General features: G+C 41.2%; 2 protein-coding genes across 4 annotated transcripts; one reads left to right on the top strand and one right to left on the bottom strand.

Annotated features, from left to right (window-relative positions):
* IL18 (interleukin 18) lies at positions 1–15,169 on the bottom strand. 2 transcript variants are annotated; one of them, XM_048063324.2, is made up of 7 exons: positions 15,071–15,169; positions 5,193–5,434; positions 2,428–2,501; positions 1,455–1,463; positions 789–926; positions 419–564; positions 1–287 (listed from the first exon to the last, which is right to left on the bottom strand). In XM_048063324.2, the coding sequence occupies exons 1-7, from the start codon at positions 15,152–15,154 to the stop codon at positions 45–47; spliced, it is 936 nt and encodes a 311-aa protein (XP_047919281.2). In that variant the 5' UTR covers positions 15,155–15,169; the 3' UTR covers positions 1–44. The 2 variants fall into 2 exon arrangements, with proteins under 2 accessions (XP_047919281.2, XP_066837193.1); XM_066981092.1 differs by lacking the exon at positions 1,455–1,463 and having other exon boundaries at positions 15,071–15,168.
* On the top strand, positions 8,815–13,218 carry TEX12 (testis expressed 12). Of its 2 annotated transcripts, XM_048063327.2 has the most exons (5): positions 8,815–8,963; positions 9,057–9,122; positions 10,063–10,174; positions 10,280–10,331; positions 10,634–13,216. In XM_048063327.2, exons 2-5 carry the CDS (start codon positions 9,063–9,065, stop codon positions 10,776–10,778), a joined length of 369 nt encoding a protein of 122 aa, XP_047919284.1. In that variant the 5' UTR covers positions 8,815–8,963; positions 9,057–9,062; the 3' UTR covers positions 10,779–13,216. The 2 variants fall into 2 exon arrangements, with proteins under 2 accessions (XP_047919284.1, XP_066837201.1); XM_066981100.1 differs by lacking the exon at positions 8,815–8,963 and having other exon boundaries at positions 10,634–13,218.
* Positions 15,170–15,224: the final 55 nt, after the last annotated feature.

The raw sequence follows: 15,224 nt of genomic DNA, 5'->3' as shown, positions 1-15,224 counted from the left end.
TTTTCTTTAAAAAGCCAAATTTTATTTTAAGACTGTTTAAGTGATCACAGGTTGTGCCTTTCGTTATGACTTGTTAAAGTTATCTTTGTGGTTTCATCTACCTCATCTTCTCTTGGCAGTTTCTTTAAAATTAATTTTCTTAAGGAGTCTTCTTCCTCAAAGGCCAGGAACATCCCTCGTTCTAGTGAGTATTCAAACTTAAATGCCTTGGAGCTGTAAGATGTAAATGTCTTTTTGAAGAAGATGATGTTGCTTTCACCAGGAATGTCTTTGGGAACTTCTCCTTCCTGAGGAAAAAAGGGAACAGGGTCAGTCCTAGCACAAGACTTGAGCTGTTTTGTGTCAGCTCACGTATGTTTCAATGCTTAATGTTGCCTACCACTCACATACACATAGGGTATGAAAAGCAGATACGTACCCTAAATCGAACTATCATTTTCCCATGTTCTTCCTCACAACACATGTAGTAGCTTTTATCTTCTACCTGGACGCTGAACGCAACAGGCATCCCTGCTGAAGGGGTGGTAGTTTTGTAACAGTGCATGTAGAAGTTCATTCCGCTGCCTAAATATAAATGTTTTGAAACTATTAATAGCCTGCTCAGAAGAGAGCTGCAAAAACTTAGCCATAAGTATGTCATACCTCTCTTATCTGAATTTTATTCTTATAGATGAAATCTAAGTCTTTACTCTCGGTTTCACTATTTAGACTCAGTGATTACTAAGAACAAAAGCCCATCTAGAATAAAGAAACAGTACAATGGTTGTAAGACATGAAAAATAGCGTACCAGATTTCATCTCCTGATCTGTTACATCTTCAAAAGCTGCCAGGTTTAGATCTGGCTGGACCACAAGCACCTGGCTATTTACATTCCGAAGGAAGCGATGGAGGGTTTTTTCCTTAGAGAAGGCATCACATTCCAGCTCTGCATAAATATTAAGCAAAGGGGAATAAACTAATCTGCTTAGATCTTAACAGGTCACTACAGGTTTAATTTAAGATAGCATGCAAAATTAAAGATAGCATGCACAGTAAATTCTTAGAATAGCAATCTCAAACGGAGCAGAAGCTGTCTCGTTCTTTCCACCTCTACCTCAGCGATCCAGGCACGATAGAAGGATTTCCCAAAATACAAGGAGTCTGGAGAACAAGTGAGAGAAGCTACAAATTCTGTTAATGCAAGTACAGAAGCGACAGTTCTCTCTTCTGCCCAACAGTATAATTGCACGAAAAGCTCCTTGTGTTAGGGAAGCACTGTCTTGTTCCTTCAGGAGAAATAAAGCAACATCAACTTTAGAAAGAAGTGAGCTGTAGCTCTCTTTTTTAGAGTAGTCATTAATCAGTTTGAAAACTTGTTCTCAGGCACACAAAGCTTCTGGGTGTTAGTACACCTGAGCAGGTTAGTTTAGATATAATTGATTATGAAGTAATAAATGATGAGCTTTCAGCTTACCATCATCGTCTTGGTTCCAAGTGAGCAATTAAAAAAAAAAAGAAAAAAAAAGAAAAAAAAAAAAGAAAAGTCAATCTCTGCCCTACAGAATAAACCGATTTCTAACTAATTTTGTACTGCAAGACTGGAAAACCTTCAGCCAGTCAGTCACCTGTGCATTTCCAACTGTACTCCCCAGTATCCCTAACCCACCAAACTGAGCTGTTCTCGCTTCATAGTGTTTCATTTGTGAGCATAACAAGCTCAACAGAATGGTGAGGCCAACTGTCGTTTGAGAAGTGAAGGTACCACCAAACCAAGAAGCATGCAAAATGTTTTCGGGTTAATTCAGTTTAAACCTACATTCAAGTAATAAATGGCATGCAAAATTCTGCATTCATCAGCACCTTTGTTCTAAGTGAGCAATTTCATTTCAGATTGCTTCCAAAGAAGAGGCCATTTTCGGACTGTAAGGCTGGAAGTTATTCAGTTATTCCAATTCCACCCACACGCTGAAAATCCTTCCAAGTTTCCTTTACTGGAATATTTTATATGAAGCAGTAACGATTTCACTGGCTCAGATACTTTGGCTACAATACTTCAAGCTGAGGCTTAGGGGAAAATTACTTGAAAGCAGCGTGATAAAGGAGTTGTTTTTCATTGGTGTTCAAACAGAGAAAATTAGTGAAAGCTTACTGTGTTCAGCAACAGTATGGTACTGACCTGTTTGTTACTACACTGGGACAGCTGTTACAAACTCAGATGCTTTTTGCACTGAGCAGCCTGGCTGCATAATCTAAGAACAATAATTCTACTAAAGGGGTGGGAGTGGTACGAGCTTTGAGGATTGCTTAGGTGGTATGGGGGGGTTACAAACAGGCCCACAGAAGCAGGGATGCCTGCCCAAGGAAAGGATTGAATTGCTTAGCATCTTTTGATCTTCTGCGCAGGTACCAGAAACACCGTGTCTCTTTAAGCAGGGGGTAATCATTACCAGCAAAGTAGAGGCAGAGGTTTTCTCCAAGCTGTACTGCACACACAACCATCAGTTCACAGCTCATCTTCACCCTGCCAAAAAACACATGGACAGAACTCAGGGTTAAGAACAATGCTTACTTTGTGCGGTGAGGGAGTTCTTGGGCGAGTTTGCCCCTAGTGCACAGTACCACATTAGTGACAGCGTCTGGAAAAATAGTTTTTGAAGGACATTTGGTCTCCTTCTCTGTTGCCTTTTGCCATTATTTAGAATTACGTACAGCATCCTGAAAGTTCTTTTATTTTATAAAACTTTCCATTGACTTATGTGATGTTACACAAAAAAATCTGGTCCAGAGTACATTTCACTAAATAAATAATAGTTCCATATATATAACGTTATAAGAACTCATTTTCTGTTTCTGTGGGAATGCTAATTAAGTAGCTCCATAAACATATTTCATCAAATTAGTCCTGTTCTCTTGGGCCTGCAAAAATTGTCTTGCTGTCATGTGGCCGTTTCTTTTCCTATTTCTCATTTTTCAGTAAGGAAATGACTTTGAATGGTGACCAAGAACTTGCAGAATGCCCAAAACTTATTCCTGCTTCGACTGCCCCCTAGAACAGCCTGTATCTTTCCATTAGCTATAAAGACAGCCCAAAGAGTCTAAACTTTTTGCTGAAATTAGCTATTTAAGTGCATCTTGAGCTGGACTTGTACAGGTGCCTAGAGAAGCAGAGATGCATTCTATTTTGCAGTAGTGCAGATGTACTTATGGCATTTTAACCTGATTTTTACCAAGGCCAAATTCTGAGCTTGATTGCACAGCTATTCTCTTTTAAGACTGACACAGAGCAAAGTGAAGACGAAAAGGTATGCTTGCATTCAGAAAAAAACACCTGTCATTCACCAAAAATCTGAACTAATCATTAAAGTCCAGCCAGCTTCTGCACCTGGGAGGTTCCGCTCCCTGTTCTGCACACTTCGGGCTTGCACTGTCAAGACACAACCCCCTCCAGGAACTCCAGAAAAATAATTCGTTTTTGCTTTGTTCTTGTCCTTGACCTCCTGCCAGTAACAGCCAGCCAGATGTTATGTTCTTTAACTTTTTGACAGAGTGACTGAGAGCCGTTAGTGCGTAAAACAGCACGGCGATGGTCATAAATTTGCTCTACCCCTTCCACACTTACCTATGACTGCACTCACCCCTTTTCTTCTATCTAAAAGTTTCCAACTGTGCTGACAGAAAAGAGATACACCTAAACAGACTGTATTGCTTCACAGAGCACAGACACTTCCATGTCTTAATTCCAGCAGTGCACCAGGAGAAAAAAATCGAAAATAAGTGTGACCTGGAGTCACCTGATTGGGACTGTAAAGTCAAGCATTTCAGAAATTCTTCTGCTCTATTCTAGGGCTATTGGAAGCAATAATTCTAAGAAATAAACGCTAGAATGCATTTATTTAAATAAATAAATAAATAAAGATAATATCCTCTTCAAAATTAAAACAGCATCTACTACCCTTAAAGGAAAGGTTAAAAAGAGGTTATAGACAGCAGAGGAAGATACGACATCCTTTCACTTCTCTGGCAGTATAGTTTTAAAATGTCCTCTTCTATGCCACTGAATTTTGTGAAATGCAGGTTGCCACTTTCCTTCCTGTTTCGTTTTGGTCTGCATCTTAGGAAAACGAGCAAGAGATTTACTAAAAGGCTTTTTCGCTTTCAGAAAATAAGCGGCTCCCTTTGCTATCTGCAAGATCTGATTTGCTTGGCTTTGTGATAGGCGCCCAATGTTTGGCCAGCTGCACCCAGCAACATGCACAGTGACGTTCAGCAGCACAGCCTCTAACCGTCAGGAGCCCAGCGTCTGCAAGTCTTCAGCTGGAGCTGCGTGTCTCGCTGTGCACTATGCAGGGGAGAAGAGAGTCACAGCAGAGTGCACAGAATGCACATGGTTTTTCTAAGTAGCCTGGAACATGAAGGGCTCCATTCAAACCTACCAGTTCCCGTCCAGGCATTTTTTCCCTTGTTCTAGCTGCCAGAGTGACAAATGTAGCATTAAACCTGGGCAAACAATGGGAAGAACCGGCTCTTGCACCAACGTTTTATTGTGCAGTCAGAGCATCTGGCTCACTTCCAAGGCTCCTTTTCGCAACTTAGAAACAAAATTATAAAGCAAATATACTTGAGCAACTTAGTCAGGCTTAGGGATTGGTGGGGAGGAATCACGGTGACTTCCTTGTCCCTCCACAAAAAGCACGTTAAGGAATGTATTTGGGAGCCATTCTTTCCCTCGTTTTTGTAGCCTATATAGCGCTAGCTGGTCGGGGTGGAAGAGACAGCCAGGTTCATGGCAGAGGACTGCATCCTCCTTTCCACACATGCACAACCAAGCCTTTGAAACAAAATACCACGCCACCAGCCAGCACGAGCCTCACGTAGCCAAGCGAGCCAAGAAGTCAAGGACTATTATCCTAAAGCAGTGGGGAAAGCGTAAGCGGGATTTATGGATAAAGGACTAAAGATGGCCCTCGTTTTGGCGGGTAAACCCAGCACGGGGACTCCCTGCCGAGTGGAGGGTGCAGGTCGGATCCCTGCTCACCCAGCACGGCCGAGGGGAGCAGAGGCACGGGCAGGAGGGGCAGGGGCAGGAGGAGCAGGGGCAGGAGGGGCAGGGGCAGGAGGGGCATCAGGGGGACAGCAGCCATCCCCCGGATCTCGGGGTGCCCCACTCCCACGAGGCACCCACCGCCCCTTTCCCGGGCGGCAGCGCCCTTACCTCGGTGCTGGCTGCGGGGGAGCCGTGCGGAGGGGCTGCGGACCCCCAGGGGAGCCGAGCCCTCGACCCCCGGGTCCAGGCGTGTCCGCGGGGGGCAGGAGCAGAGCCGGGAGCGCTGCCGGGGCTGGGGGCTGGCCGCGCTCCGTCCCGAGGCTCCTGGTGACAGCGGGAGGGGATTTTAGGGCGGGGGGCTCCGTTCCCGGGGCGTTTGTGCGCGTCGGCATGTAGGGGTGGCACTTCCCCTAAGAAGAAAGCCAATCACGCAAATTCGAGGTTACGAAGGAAACTTTTTTTTTTTTTTTTTCTCTCTCTCTCTCTCTGTCTCTCTCTCTCGTCCCTCCACCTCACGCCGATGCTGTCAGAGGAGGGCTCGTTCCCACGGCAGCAAGTTGCCCTCCCCAGGCTCCCCAGGCACGATGCCGGCAGCACGCAGCCCTTCCTTCCCCCTCCGCACACTTGCCCCTAAAACGCTGACTGCTGTGGGGAAGCCAGTCTCGGACTAAGGCATGCTGCATGCCTCGGGCTCTTTAGTAAAGCAGTAGCAAGAAATACATCGCCGCTGCTGTCTGCTGAGTCCTCCCTCCGATCACCCCCCGTAGATGTGTAACTACAGGGGAGAAATATTGGCAGGGGAGAAATATTCCCATCCTTAAGGGAAAAGGAAAGCCAGAAACATACAGCTGATAGTTAAAAACAGGTGAATCAGGAGCTCCTCATTTGCACCAGCACGTAAATTGCTTCGCAAGGGCTTGTTAATCGCAAATAAATAAATTGGTGCTGGCTGGAAGGGCTCTTCCAGCTGGCCCAGCCGCAGCCGGGCTGTTTCGCAGGGGGTGCGGCTGCCCTGGGGGCGGCGGGGGGTGCTCAGCGCGGCGGGAGCTGCGGTACCCACAGCGGCAAGCACCGCGCGGCGACAGGACGTAGAGGCAGGAAAACGAAGCCGGGATTGAATAATTCGCCAGCGTTTTGCATAGTTTGTAGAATTCAATACAAGTTTTAGTACTGGGCTGTGGGAAGGAAAAATAAAGCGAAGCGGTAGAGCAGACCGCAAGGCAAGCGAAGTCGTTGTTCCCCTGTCCCCGTGCCCGTCTGTTAGCAGGGCAGCTGCACCCGTCTGTAGGCGACGTGTTCCTGGCTATACCCTAAACCGAGGGAGATGTTTCTGAGGCCAAAGGGGGATCTTTCAATGTTCCTTCTGAGCTAATAATCCTGAAATATAAGTACTGTCCATTTTACTAACAACGACGGATCTTGTCTGCTCCGCTCACAGGGAGCAGTGTACCTCACGAACACGCTGAGGCGAAACCCGCGTGCTAGCTGCAGAAATGTATTGCTTCTTTGAAACTGTTGAAAGGAACCAGTGCAATTGATTTAGAATAAATTATGAAAAGCAGAGGAATGCAGGTGTTGCAGCGTATTTCTCCGGAGGCAAAATTTTTCTTTGCCTAGTCACTAGAATATACTTTCCACAGAGTAAAACTTCATGTTTCAGGCAGATAAAAATAATTTTTTGGTAGCTACTGCTTTCCGATAATAACTGTAAATATTTATAGGCACTCAATTACACTAAATTCAAATCAGAGAGCAATATTATATTATCCTCTTCCATTTTCTTGTTTTGTTATAAGGCATTCACAGTGTGTGTTGTTCACCTTAACCCATACCAAAGAGATCTCCAGATTTGATTTAAACAATTAGATCTAGATTATTTCAATATATAACAGCTGTAAATCTATCATTTCTCTTGGTACTCTGCTTGAATGGTTGGTTCTTGCAGTAATACACACACGTCTTTTAAAATATAACTGATTTCTGCTTCTGATTGTTGGTTCCTGTACGTTTTCCCGATAGCTATTATGTAACAGATAGTTCCTTCCTCTGAAGTTATAAAGTACGATCAAATTGACTCTTGGTTTCTTTCAATGAAAATAAAAAGTTTCAGTTCTTTAAGTATCTACCTCTGAATAATTTTCTTTTGGCTTAAAATAATACTCACGAATCTCGTCTTCCTTCTATTGACTTTTAACTGATTTTTAATGATTCAGAAACCAGAGCTTTTTTCAGGAAAGCCCCCCATTTGGGTGATACTGCTTGTGTCTCTCTTTCCCAGATACCTAACTTTTTGTTTCATTAACGTATATATAAAATTAATGTTGTAATCATTATTTATTCTTTTGCATTTTTTCATTATTAAGTTAAAATTTACATGCAGATCACTAGTGAAACACTAAATAATATTGTACTTGGTACAGAAGGTTGTGCAAAAGCACCAAAAAAACGGTGCCAGTCAGCCAATATTGTTAATTTTGTATTAACCAAAATTGGTCTTTTGTTTCAACCTTTCAGATTGTAAAAATTCAGTTAGGTCATTTAGCAAATTGGAGGTTTTTTTCCTCTTAGTCTTTACATATATGCATTTTTAAGGACTAGGGTCTAACTCATAACAATCGTTTTTATTTTAAGCTTTCATTTCTCCTGCTATTTTAATATCTCTAATTTTAAGGGAACTGGAACTACTATTATAGTAATTGCTTAGATTTCTTTTCTTTTTTTTTTTTTTTGTCTGACCTCTTTCCATAGACTGTCACATCCATAAGATACTGAAAGTGGTTAAAAAAACCAAAAACACATAGTTCACTTATTTTAAGTCAGGTGGTCTGTTAATAGAAATGTTAATATATTAATGACAACTTAATATTTAATTAACATATTTATTTTGTATCTATTTTATAATGTTAGATAGCATTCTTCAACATTTTCGGAGAGTTTCACAAAGTGGGCCATGACAGTGAATTGAATATTGCTTCTATTTTGAGGAAGTGCTTAGTTCTTGTTCTTTCAGCAGTTTCACTTCTTACCCCGAGTTCTGACTTTCAGAGGATATATGGATAAAACGTGTAAGGTTAAGATCTGTTCTCTTAACCAGAAACGAAAGATGTATGAAAAGTCCCCTGTACTCCAACGTAACTTCACATTTTGTGACTATTTTCTTGGTTGTAGCTCATTGACCTGAGCTTTAGGAAGGCAGTAGCAGAATGGTGTTGAACATTTTGGGCTAAGAACATGAGGTGTAATGCTGAAGAAGATTTCCTGGATCGCGGTGGCCAGCCTCTCGCTGCTGTAAACCAGCCACCTCACAGCACCATCTGACTCAGACGCTTCCTAATGAAACCGTGCATAGTTTACCTACAGTGTAAGGAAAATGCAATGTTTCTTTCCATTTTCTAGAAAAGACTCGTTTGTCTTGGAAGTAGTCTAGTCTTATAAGTCTGATGTAATCGCTCAGATTTACGCGTTTGCGGGTTCTTCCAAATTTTTGAAGTGGGTCCATCTGGCCTAGTCACCCGCAAGCGGCCCCTGCTTCAGACTGCCATGCCACCTGTGACAGACAAAGCCAGCACCGTCCCAGTGCCTGGCACAACCACCCGGTGCCTACGGGTGAGCCCAGGGGATAACCCAGGTGTGTGGCCGGGCTGTGACACCCCTCCCTCGGCCACCTGAGCCGGTGGCACGGCTTCTTCTCGCCTGAGGAGCCAGCCCTCCTTCTCCTCCTCTCAGCCGCCGCCATTTCGCGACGGCCGTTAAGGGCCGCCAACGGCCGCCAGGCCCCGGAGCCGCCCTGAGGGGAGCTCGGGGGCGGGGGGGGGGGGGGGGCGGCAACTCCCTGACGAAGCCCCCGCTGCCCGCCCCGGGACGCGGAGCCCTCTCAGGGCTGTAGTCGGGGTGCTGTTTGTAAAGTGGTCGCAGTAGTGTTGGTCACGCATTTGTCAGGTGTCTGTGCAGGTTTATTTCCCAGTCACACCCAGTAACTGCTCGCAAAATCTGAACGTTGTACTTCTTTTTTTTTTTTTTCCTTCTAATCAGGTAACAATGACAAGCAACACACAAAAATCTGATGAAAATAGAAGTAAGCGTAAGAAAGAGATGGAGGTGAGCAATTCTGTGTGAGGAAGGGTCTCTCCCTTGCAGCCCCAGTGGGGGATGAGCTCACTGGAAATGGGGATGTTCAGCCTACAGAAGAGAAGGCTCCCGGGTGACCTCGTTGCAGCTTTTCAGTACTTAAAGGGGGCTTAAAAAAAGATGAAGAGCTACTCTTTGCTCAATCAGATAATGACAGGATGAGGGGGAATGGTTTTAAACTCAAAGAGGGGAGATTTAGATTACATGTTAGGAGGAAATTCTTCACTCAGAGGGTGGTGAGGCACTGGAACAGGTTGCCCAGAGGGGTTGTGGATGCCCTATCCCTGGAGGTGTTCAAGGCCAGGCTGGATGAGGCCCGGGGCAACCTGATCTAGTGGGCGGTGTCCCTGAAAATGGCAGGGTGGTTGGAACTAGATGATATCTGAGGTCCCTTCCAACCCAGTTCATTCTATGATTCAGTGGAGCGCGGCATGTTGCGGCTGCTGCTCTGGCGTTGCTGCGAGTTCCTGTCACAGAGAGGGGCAGAGAGCCCCATGGCTCTCCGCGGTCCCTCACACAAGGTGCTCTGTCCTCTCTGCTGACAGGGGAACAAGGATGACTTCTGTGAGGAGCCTGCAAGACTTCTCCGACTCTTTTAAGATCAACAAAATGGGGTGTGCACTGCAACATGGTTATGCAGGGCCCCTGAGTGAACTGCTGAAGTGCACCAGCTTTTACTGATAGAGGCAAAAATCTTAGCATTTCCCAGCCACTCCCCTAGTGCAGTCATGCCGTGCCTGCTCCTAACAGAGGGTGTTGGCACAGGTGCCAGCACTTGGCTTTCTGTGAAAACGGTTGAGATCTTTTTGAAACTTTTTGCTATTTTCAATTAAATTTGATGTGTGCTGAGCACGTTTCAAGTCCTAGAATCTGTATTTTTATTTATTTATTTATTTATTTGATTTACTAGAATGAAGCTACAGAGAATCCTCAGTTGTCCTCCACTGACAAAACAGACGTGTCTTTTTCTGAGGGATCACAGTCCCTCTACAAACCTGAACCACTGGAAGAGGTTTTAAATGGTGATGTATTAAATATACTGAAAGTAACTACTGAATTAATTAATGGGATGTTGAGATGAAGATTCATTCAACTGTTAAAATAAAATTACTTTTTCCTTTTAACAGAGATGAACAAAGAAATTAAGAACTTGTTATCAAAATATGCCCACATTTTAAGGCAAGTTAACTTTGTCCTATTTATACAGCACTTCTTTCTAACTTTTCTTGGTATGATTGATTACGGTGGCTGTATTTAAAAACAAATGCTGAAAATTATAAACCATAGATCTTGAAATAAAAGTGCTTTTCTCTGTTACAATAGAGAACAGAGAAATAAATTGGTCAGAAACTGATTATTGGTAGACAGCACACTTAAGTAAAGCATAAAAGCAGTTGTGAGTAGTGAGAAAGTTACTGGCTATAGTATTGATTTTAACATCAGTTGTGGGTCGTTTTTATTTTGTTTTGTTTTCAATTAAGTGAGAGAGCAGCAATGGATGCTTCTTATGTCCAAGAACTTGATGGAATCTTGAAAGAAGCAAGGACCCTAGAAAACCACTTAAAACAGAAAAGGGAGAGTCTGAAACAGAGATTCACTGTGATTGCAAATACTCTGCAAAGCTGAATGGAGTCTGTTAGACTGCAGAAATACAGAGCAAAACCTTTGTAAAAACCATGGTGAATGTGATGATGAATGTTTCATAAATATCTTCTGTAAGTATTTCTAATTCAGGAAACTTTCAACAATTTAAACAGCATCTTATTTTTTAAATAAGTAAGCATATGCAATATATAGGGTAGTGACAGTAAACATAGCACTAAATATCCCTTTTAAATCCTACCACTCCAAGGGATTCTACAGATTAGAACATCTTTTCTTGTTGACCCATTGTGTAGGCTGTCCCTGTACTTCCATTCTTAGAAAACTAAATTTTGATGCTAAAATTGTAGTAGAATGTATCTGAAATTTTATTTTTATTTTTGTCTCTGAGCATAAATAGATTGAAGAGATCAGCTTAGAAACAGGAGAGTTCTATTAAGAGTATTACTTTGGGAAATGTATAAAGAAGTATAAAGTCTTAATTTGAATATATATTTCAATACCTACAGCTTTTCAAATGAAAAAAGGCCATTTTAATATAATCATACAAGCGTATAATCAAAACTTTGCTGGTAATATCAATAAATGAAAGATAATGTTACCTCTATCTTGAATTACACAGTTCTTTTATTACTGTTATTATTTTGATACATCAATACTGTTTGCTGTATATCCAGTTTATTTAAGGGTGATTATAGAGGTTTTGAGCAATTTGTCTTTTCATTCAGTTAAAAGATGAAACATAAAATATATAAAGCATTATTTGTACTAATTGTGAGGCCAGTGTAATAAAGAAAAGTGCTAGATAATCCTGTTGCTAGCATAAGATAGATAAATATCTCTTTCTCTTAGTGCTGTGTGTTAATTTTCTCTTTAAATCTTTTCGGACTTAAAAGGCGGAAAGGAAGGTAGATACAAGTCCCGATTGAATGTGATGTCTGTCAAGCTAATACTAATAATCAAATTAAAACAAATGAGAGAAACTGGACACCTAGGAAGAGATTTTCCAAGGTATCTAAAGATGCAGATATGGACTTAGTAGGATTTTCGAAGTGCCTATGCATGTAAGCACCTTACACGCTTAGGAATTTCTTAAAATCCCATAAGATGACTATCTGCATATTTAGCATCTAAAGACTTTTAAAAATCTCACCACTAGTATACATCATATTTTACTAGACTGGTAGTTTTGTAATCGGTCTCTGCAATTCTGTTTAAATGCAAGAAAGTGGGAGAAAAAAATAAGTTTTTGGAAGGTAAATTTTCTAGAATATTGTACTCGGTGTCTCTAGAATAATTGATTATCTAAACAAAAATTATTAAAGGTGGAGTTTAAAATTGTCATCTGTGAAGTGTTTGAATTTGAAAATCTACCTGAAGTAACTTTTATATAAGCATTTAAATAAAATTATTGCAACTTTCATGACTGTTAAATATCTGTCTGTTTTGTCAAATTCAAAAGAGGCTTGCTGCGTTTTATCTGTTTGTGCTTAGGAAAATTGTGTAACTTTTTTAGATCAGCTGGATTCAGATCATTAGATTTAGTTTACATGGCTAATATATATAAGCTGTAAAGCTCTAGTATCAAGTATTAATAAGATGCACAACTCAAAAGTCCCGTTGGATCACATAGTGCAAGTTTGTTCCCTTAGGGGTTCAAAAGAGCACAGATATGTACTGTTACTCTTGTAGTGGTCTGCTCCATTTAAAAACTTCATAAAATCCAATAAAACTAGTCAATCTGCACCTCTTAGAATGGAGAACTGCTTAAATCTGACATTCAAGTGCAGTTAAATTCAACGTACCTCTCTCAAAGATGACTTGCTTTTTCTACGGTGACTTCTACAATTGGTTTTCATTAAGTTACACTGCTTGTTTGTAATGTGGTATAATTTGTGGTGGGATTTCTGTCGTAGTAAAAGGATTTTAGAGTCTGAAGAGACATTAAAAGTAAATTCGCTAGGCATGGCTACAGTAGACTAGGTGAACTTGTGAACAGTGTGACTATGCTTATTAAAAGGCAGTCATTCAAAGCTTTGTATGATTTTGAAACTGACGTTTTAAAAACTAATTACTGAATTGCTATGAGCAACAAAACTTGTTTTTTGCTGCACAAATCTATGTAAGAATATATAAAAAGAACCACTAACCAAGTAAAATAAATAAAATATGTAGTTTTATAGAGTTCTAGCTTGAAATGGTAAATTCAGGAAGCTTGATGTATCCATTGAAAAGAAATCTCTCTTCTCTTTTGAAGCTGAAATATTTCAGCAGTGGAAATAGCCACTTACTGCTTGCTTTTGTATATAATTCTCTTCCTGTTTAAAAGCGATTCTTTTATAATTACTTTAAAAATATAAACAAGGTTTTTTGCCCTCCTGTGTGCCATTCAATATCTGTTTATATGGGAATACTCATACATGGTTTATCTTCTTCTAAACCATTACAAAATATAATTTTGGTGTTTTCCTGTTTGCCTACATTGATAGTGATGTTTCTGCGCTTATTGTTTCTCTGGGGTATTTCAGTATTTATTGGGAGAAAAAACAAAGTTTTCTTACTCTCATCTTCTGAAATGAAGCTAAAAGTTCATTTTGTCTCTGAGGAATGAGCTTCATATGGAGTCCTCCTGGCACCTCTCCCATCACTATCCGCTTTCCAGTTTTACTGAAGGAGGTTTGAACTGAAAATTAATTGGCTTTAAAGCTGCCAAATCTGATCAGCAAAGCTCAGCTGGTAACTACGTTTTCTTTAAGCTTCTCCCCCTGTTGTTTAAGCTGCAGTGCCTTAGTAAATTACCAAGAAGGTCTAAGATGACAGATCAGTAACAGAATATAAATGGATTTTCTAGAAATTGTGGAAGCATCTGAGGCAAAGTTCTGACTCTCTTGAAGTCACGGGGATTTTCGACGGTGATTCTCTTGCATTTCTGAGCTTGCTGTGAGTACCTTCAGAATCCAGAAATTGTAAGTGATGAAAAACTAGTATTCAGTTTACCTTGTTGCTCTGCTATTATCTAGAAGCTGAAATGGAGAACAACAAATAATGCAGATGTGGCTGAGGTATTCAGGGATGAATCATCTTTACCCAGGAAAGGTTATTTTTGACTTTTCACTTAAAATGAAACTGCCTTGAAACAGCATAGATGTAGGTACCTGGATCATAATAGAAAAATACAAGATTGAATAGGTAATAGATGTATTTAAGGCATATGAAATTCAGCGTAGAACATGTAGAAAATTCAATTTTGCTAATCTAAAAAACCTCTAGATTTTTCTTTGAATTGTCTTTGAAAACCTGATGAAGGCAGTACTAGGAAAGACCAGAGTCTCTTACATTATCAGGGTGAATAGCTGGAAAAATGAGGACAAAGAATCAGAGATCGATCTGTCCAACTCTCATCCTGTGGAGATTCTGTACCAAATTTCTTAATCACTTCAAAAGCAGCAGTCCATAAAAACAAACAAACACTTTGATTGGAGTAGCAAACTTAATAGATATAGAAAAATGATAGGTGGGGTATACCTTGATATAAGGTAACTGCCGGTGTTGTGCATGATATATATGTATAGATAAGAACAGTCAGCAAGTAGGGGCTATATGAATCAGCTAAAAAGTCAATCAAAGGAATCATTCTCACTTTTCCTGAAAGTTCAGTTTAGCTGGCATCCTAAAGGGATCTGCTTCTAACCTGGCCTATTCCATATTATCCTGAATGATTTAGAAGGATGACATTAGAGAATACAGTTAATTTTCAAGTGTCAGCAAGCTATGCAGGGTTGCAGATGCTATCGGTAATGTACATTGAAAATTCACTGTCATCTCAATCAGATGGAGGACTGACATGAAATCAAGATCAATTAAAAAAAATAAAAAAAGGGGGGAAAAAACACTAAGCTTAGCAAGGGGGATTGTGTGCTACTTACAAAGCAGAGCACTGGCTATAGTCAGTATGATGTGTGGGGAAAAAGAAGCTGAGATGTGTTAACTAAAGTTAGCGGATAAGACAAAAGCATAGTTCTGCCTTACTCCGTGCTGGTTAGCTCTTAGCTGGAGAATTAAAAACAGCGGGCAGTCCAGAGTGGGAAACAGGAATAATAAAGCACAAAGAAAGCGTGATCTGTTAGGAAAGGCTGGAGTTAAATTTAGAGAAAGCAGAAAACGGGAAGGCATGATAGCATAAGTTATAAAAAGGACAGTAATCAGGTGTTTGCTGTGTCTTGTAGAAAGGACGAGAAGAAATCAGCTTAATTTGCAACAGAAGATTTAGGATGAGTAATAATCTGTCCCATCTTAAGGACAGTGGGATGGGTTACCTTGAGTGCTGCGTATGCTGCCTCGCTCTCCACCGAGGGACAGCTTCTGGGAGCCACTTGATAAAAAGAAACAGCCACAGTCATCGCAGTGCATGTGCCAAATGGTCGCCACTTGCTCCCTGCGTCCCCAGGGCAAGGGGAGAGGCTCCCCCCC

The sequence above is a fragment of the Anser cygnoides genome, chromosome 21, assembly GCF_040182565.1.
Source record: "Anser cygnoides isolate HZ-2024a breed goose chromosome 21, Taihu_goose_T2T_genome, whole genome shotgun sequence".
Taxonomy (NCBI): Eukaryota; Metazoa; Chordata; class Aves; order Anseriformes; family Anatidae; genus Anser; species Anser cygnoides.
Note: the sequence above shows the minus strand (reverse complement) of the source record. Positions and strands in the feature narration are given on the sequence as shown.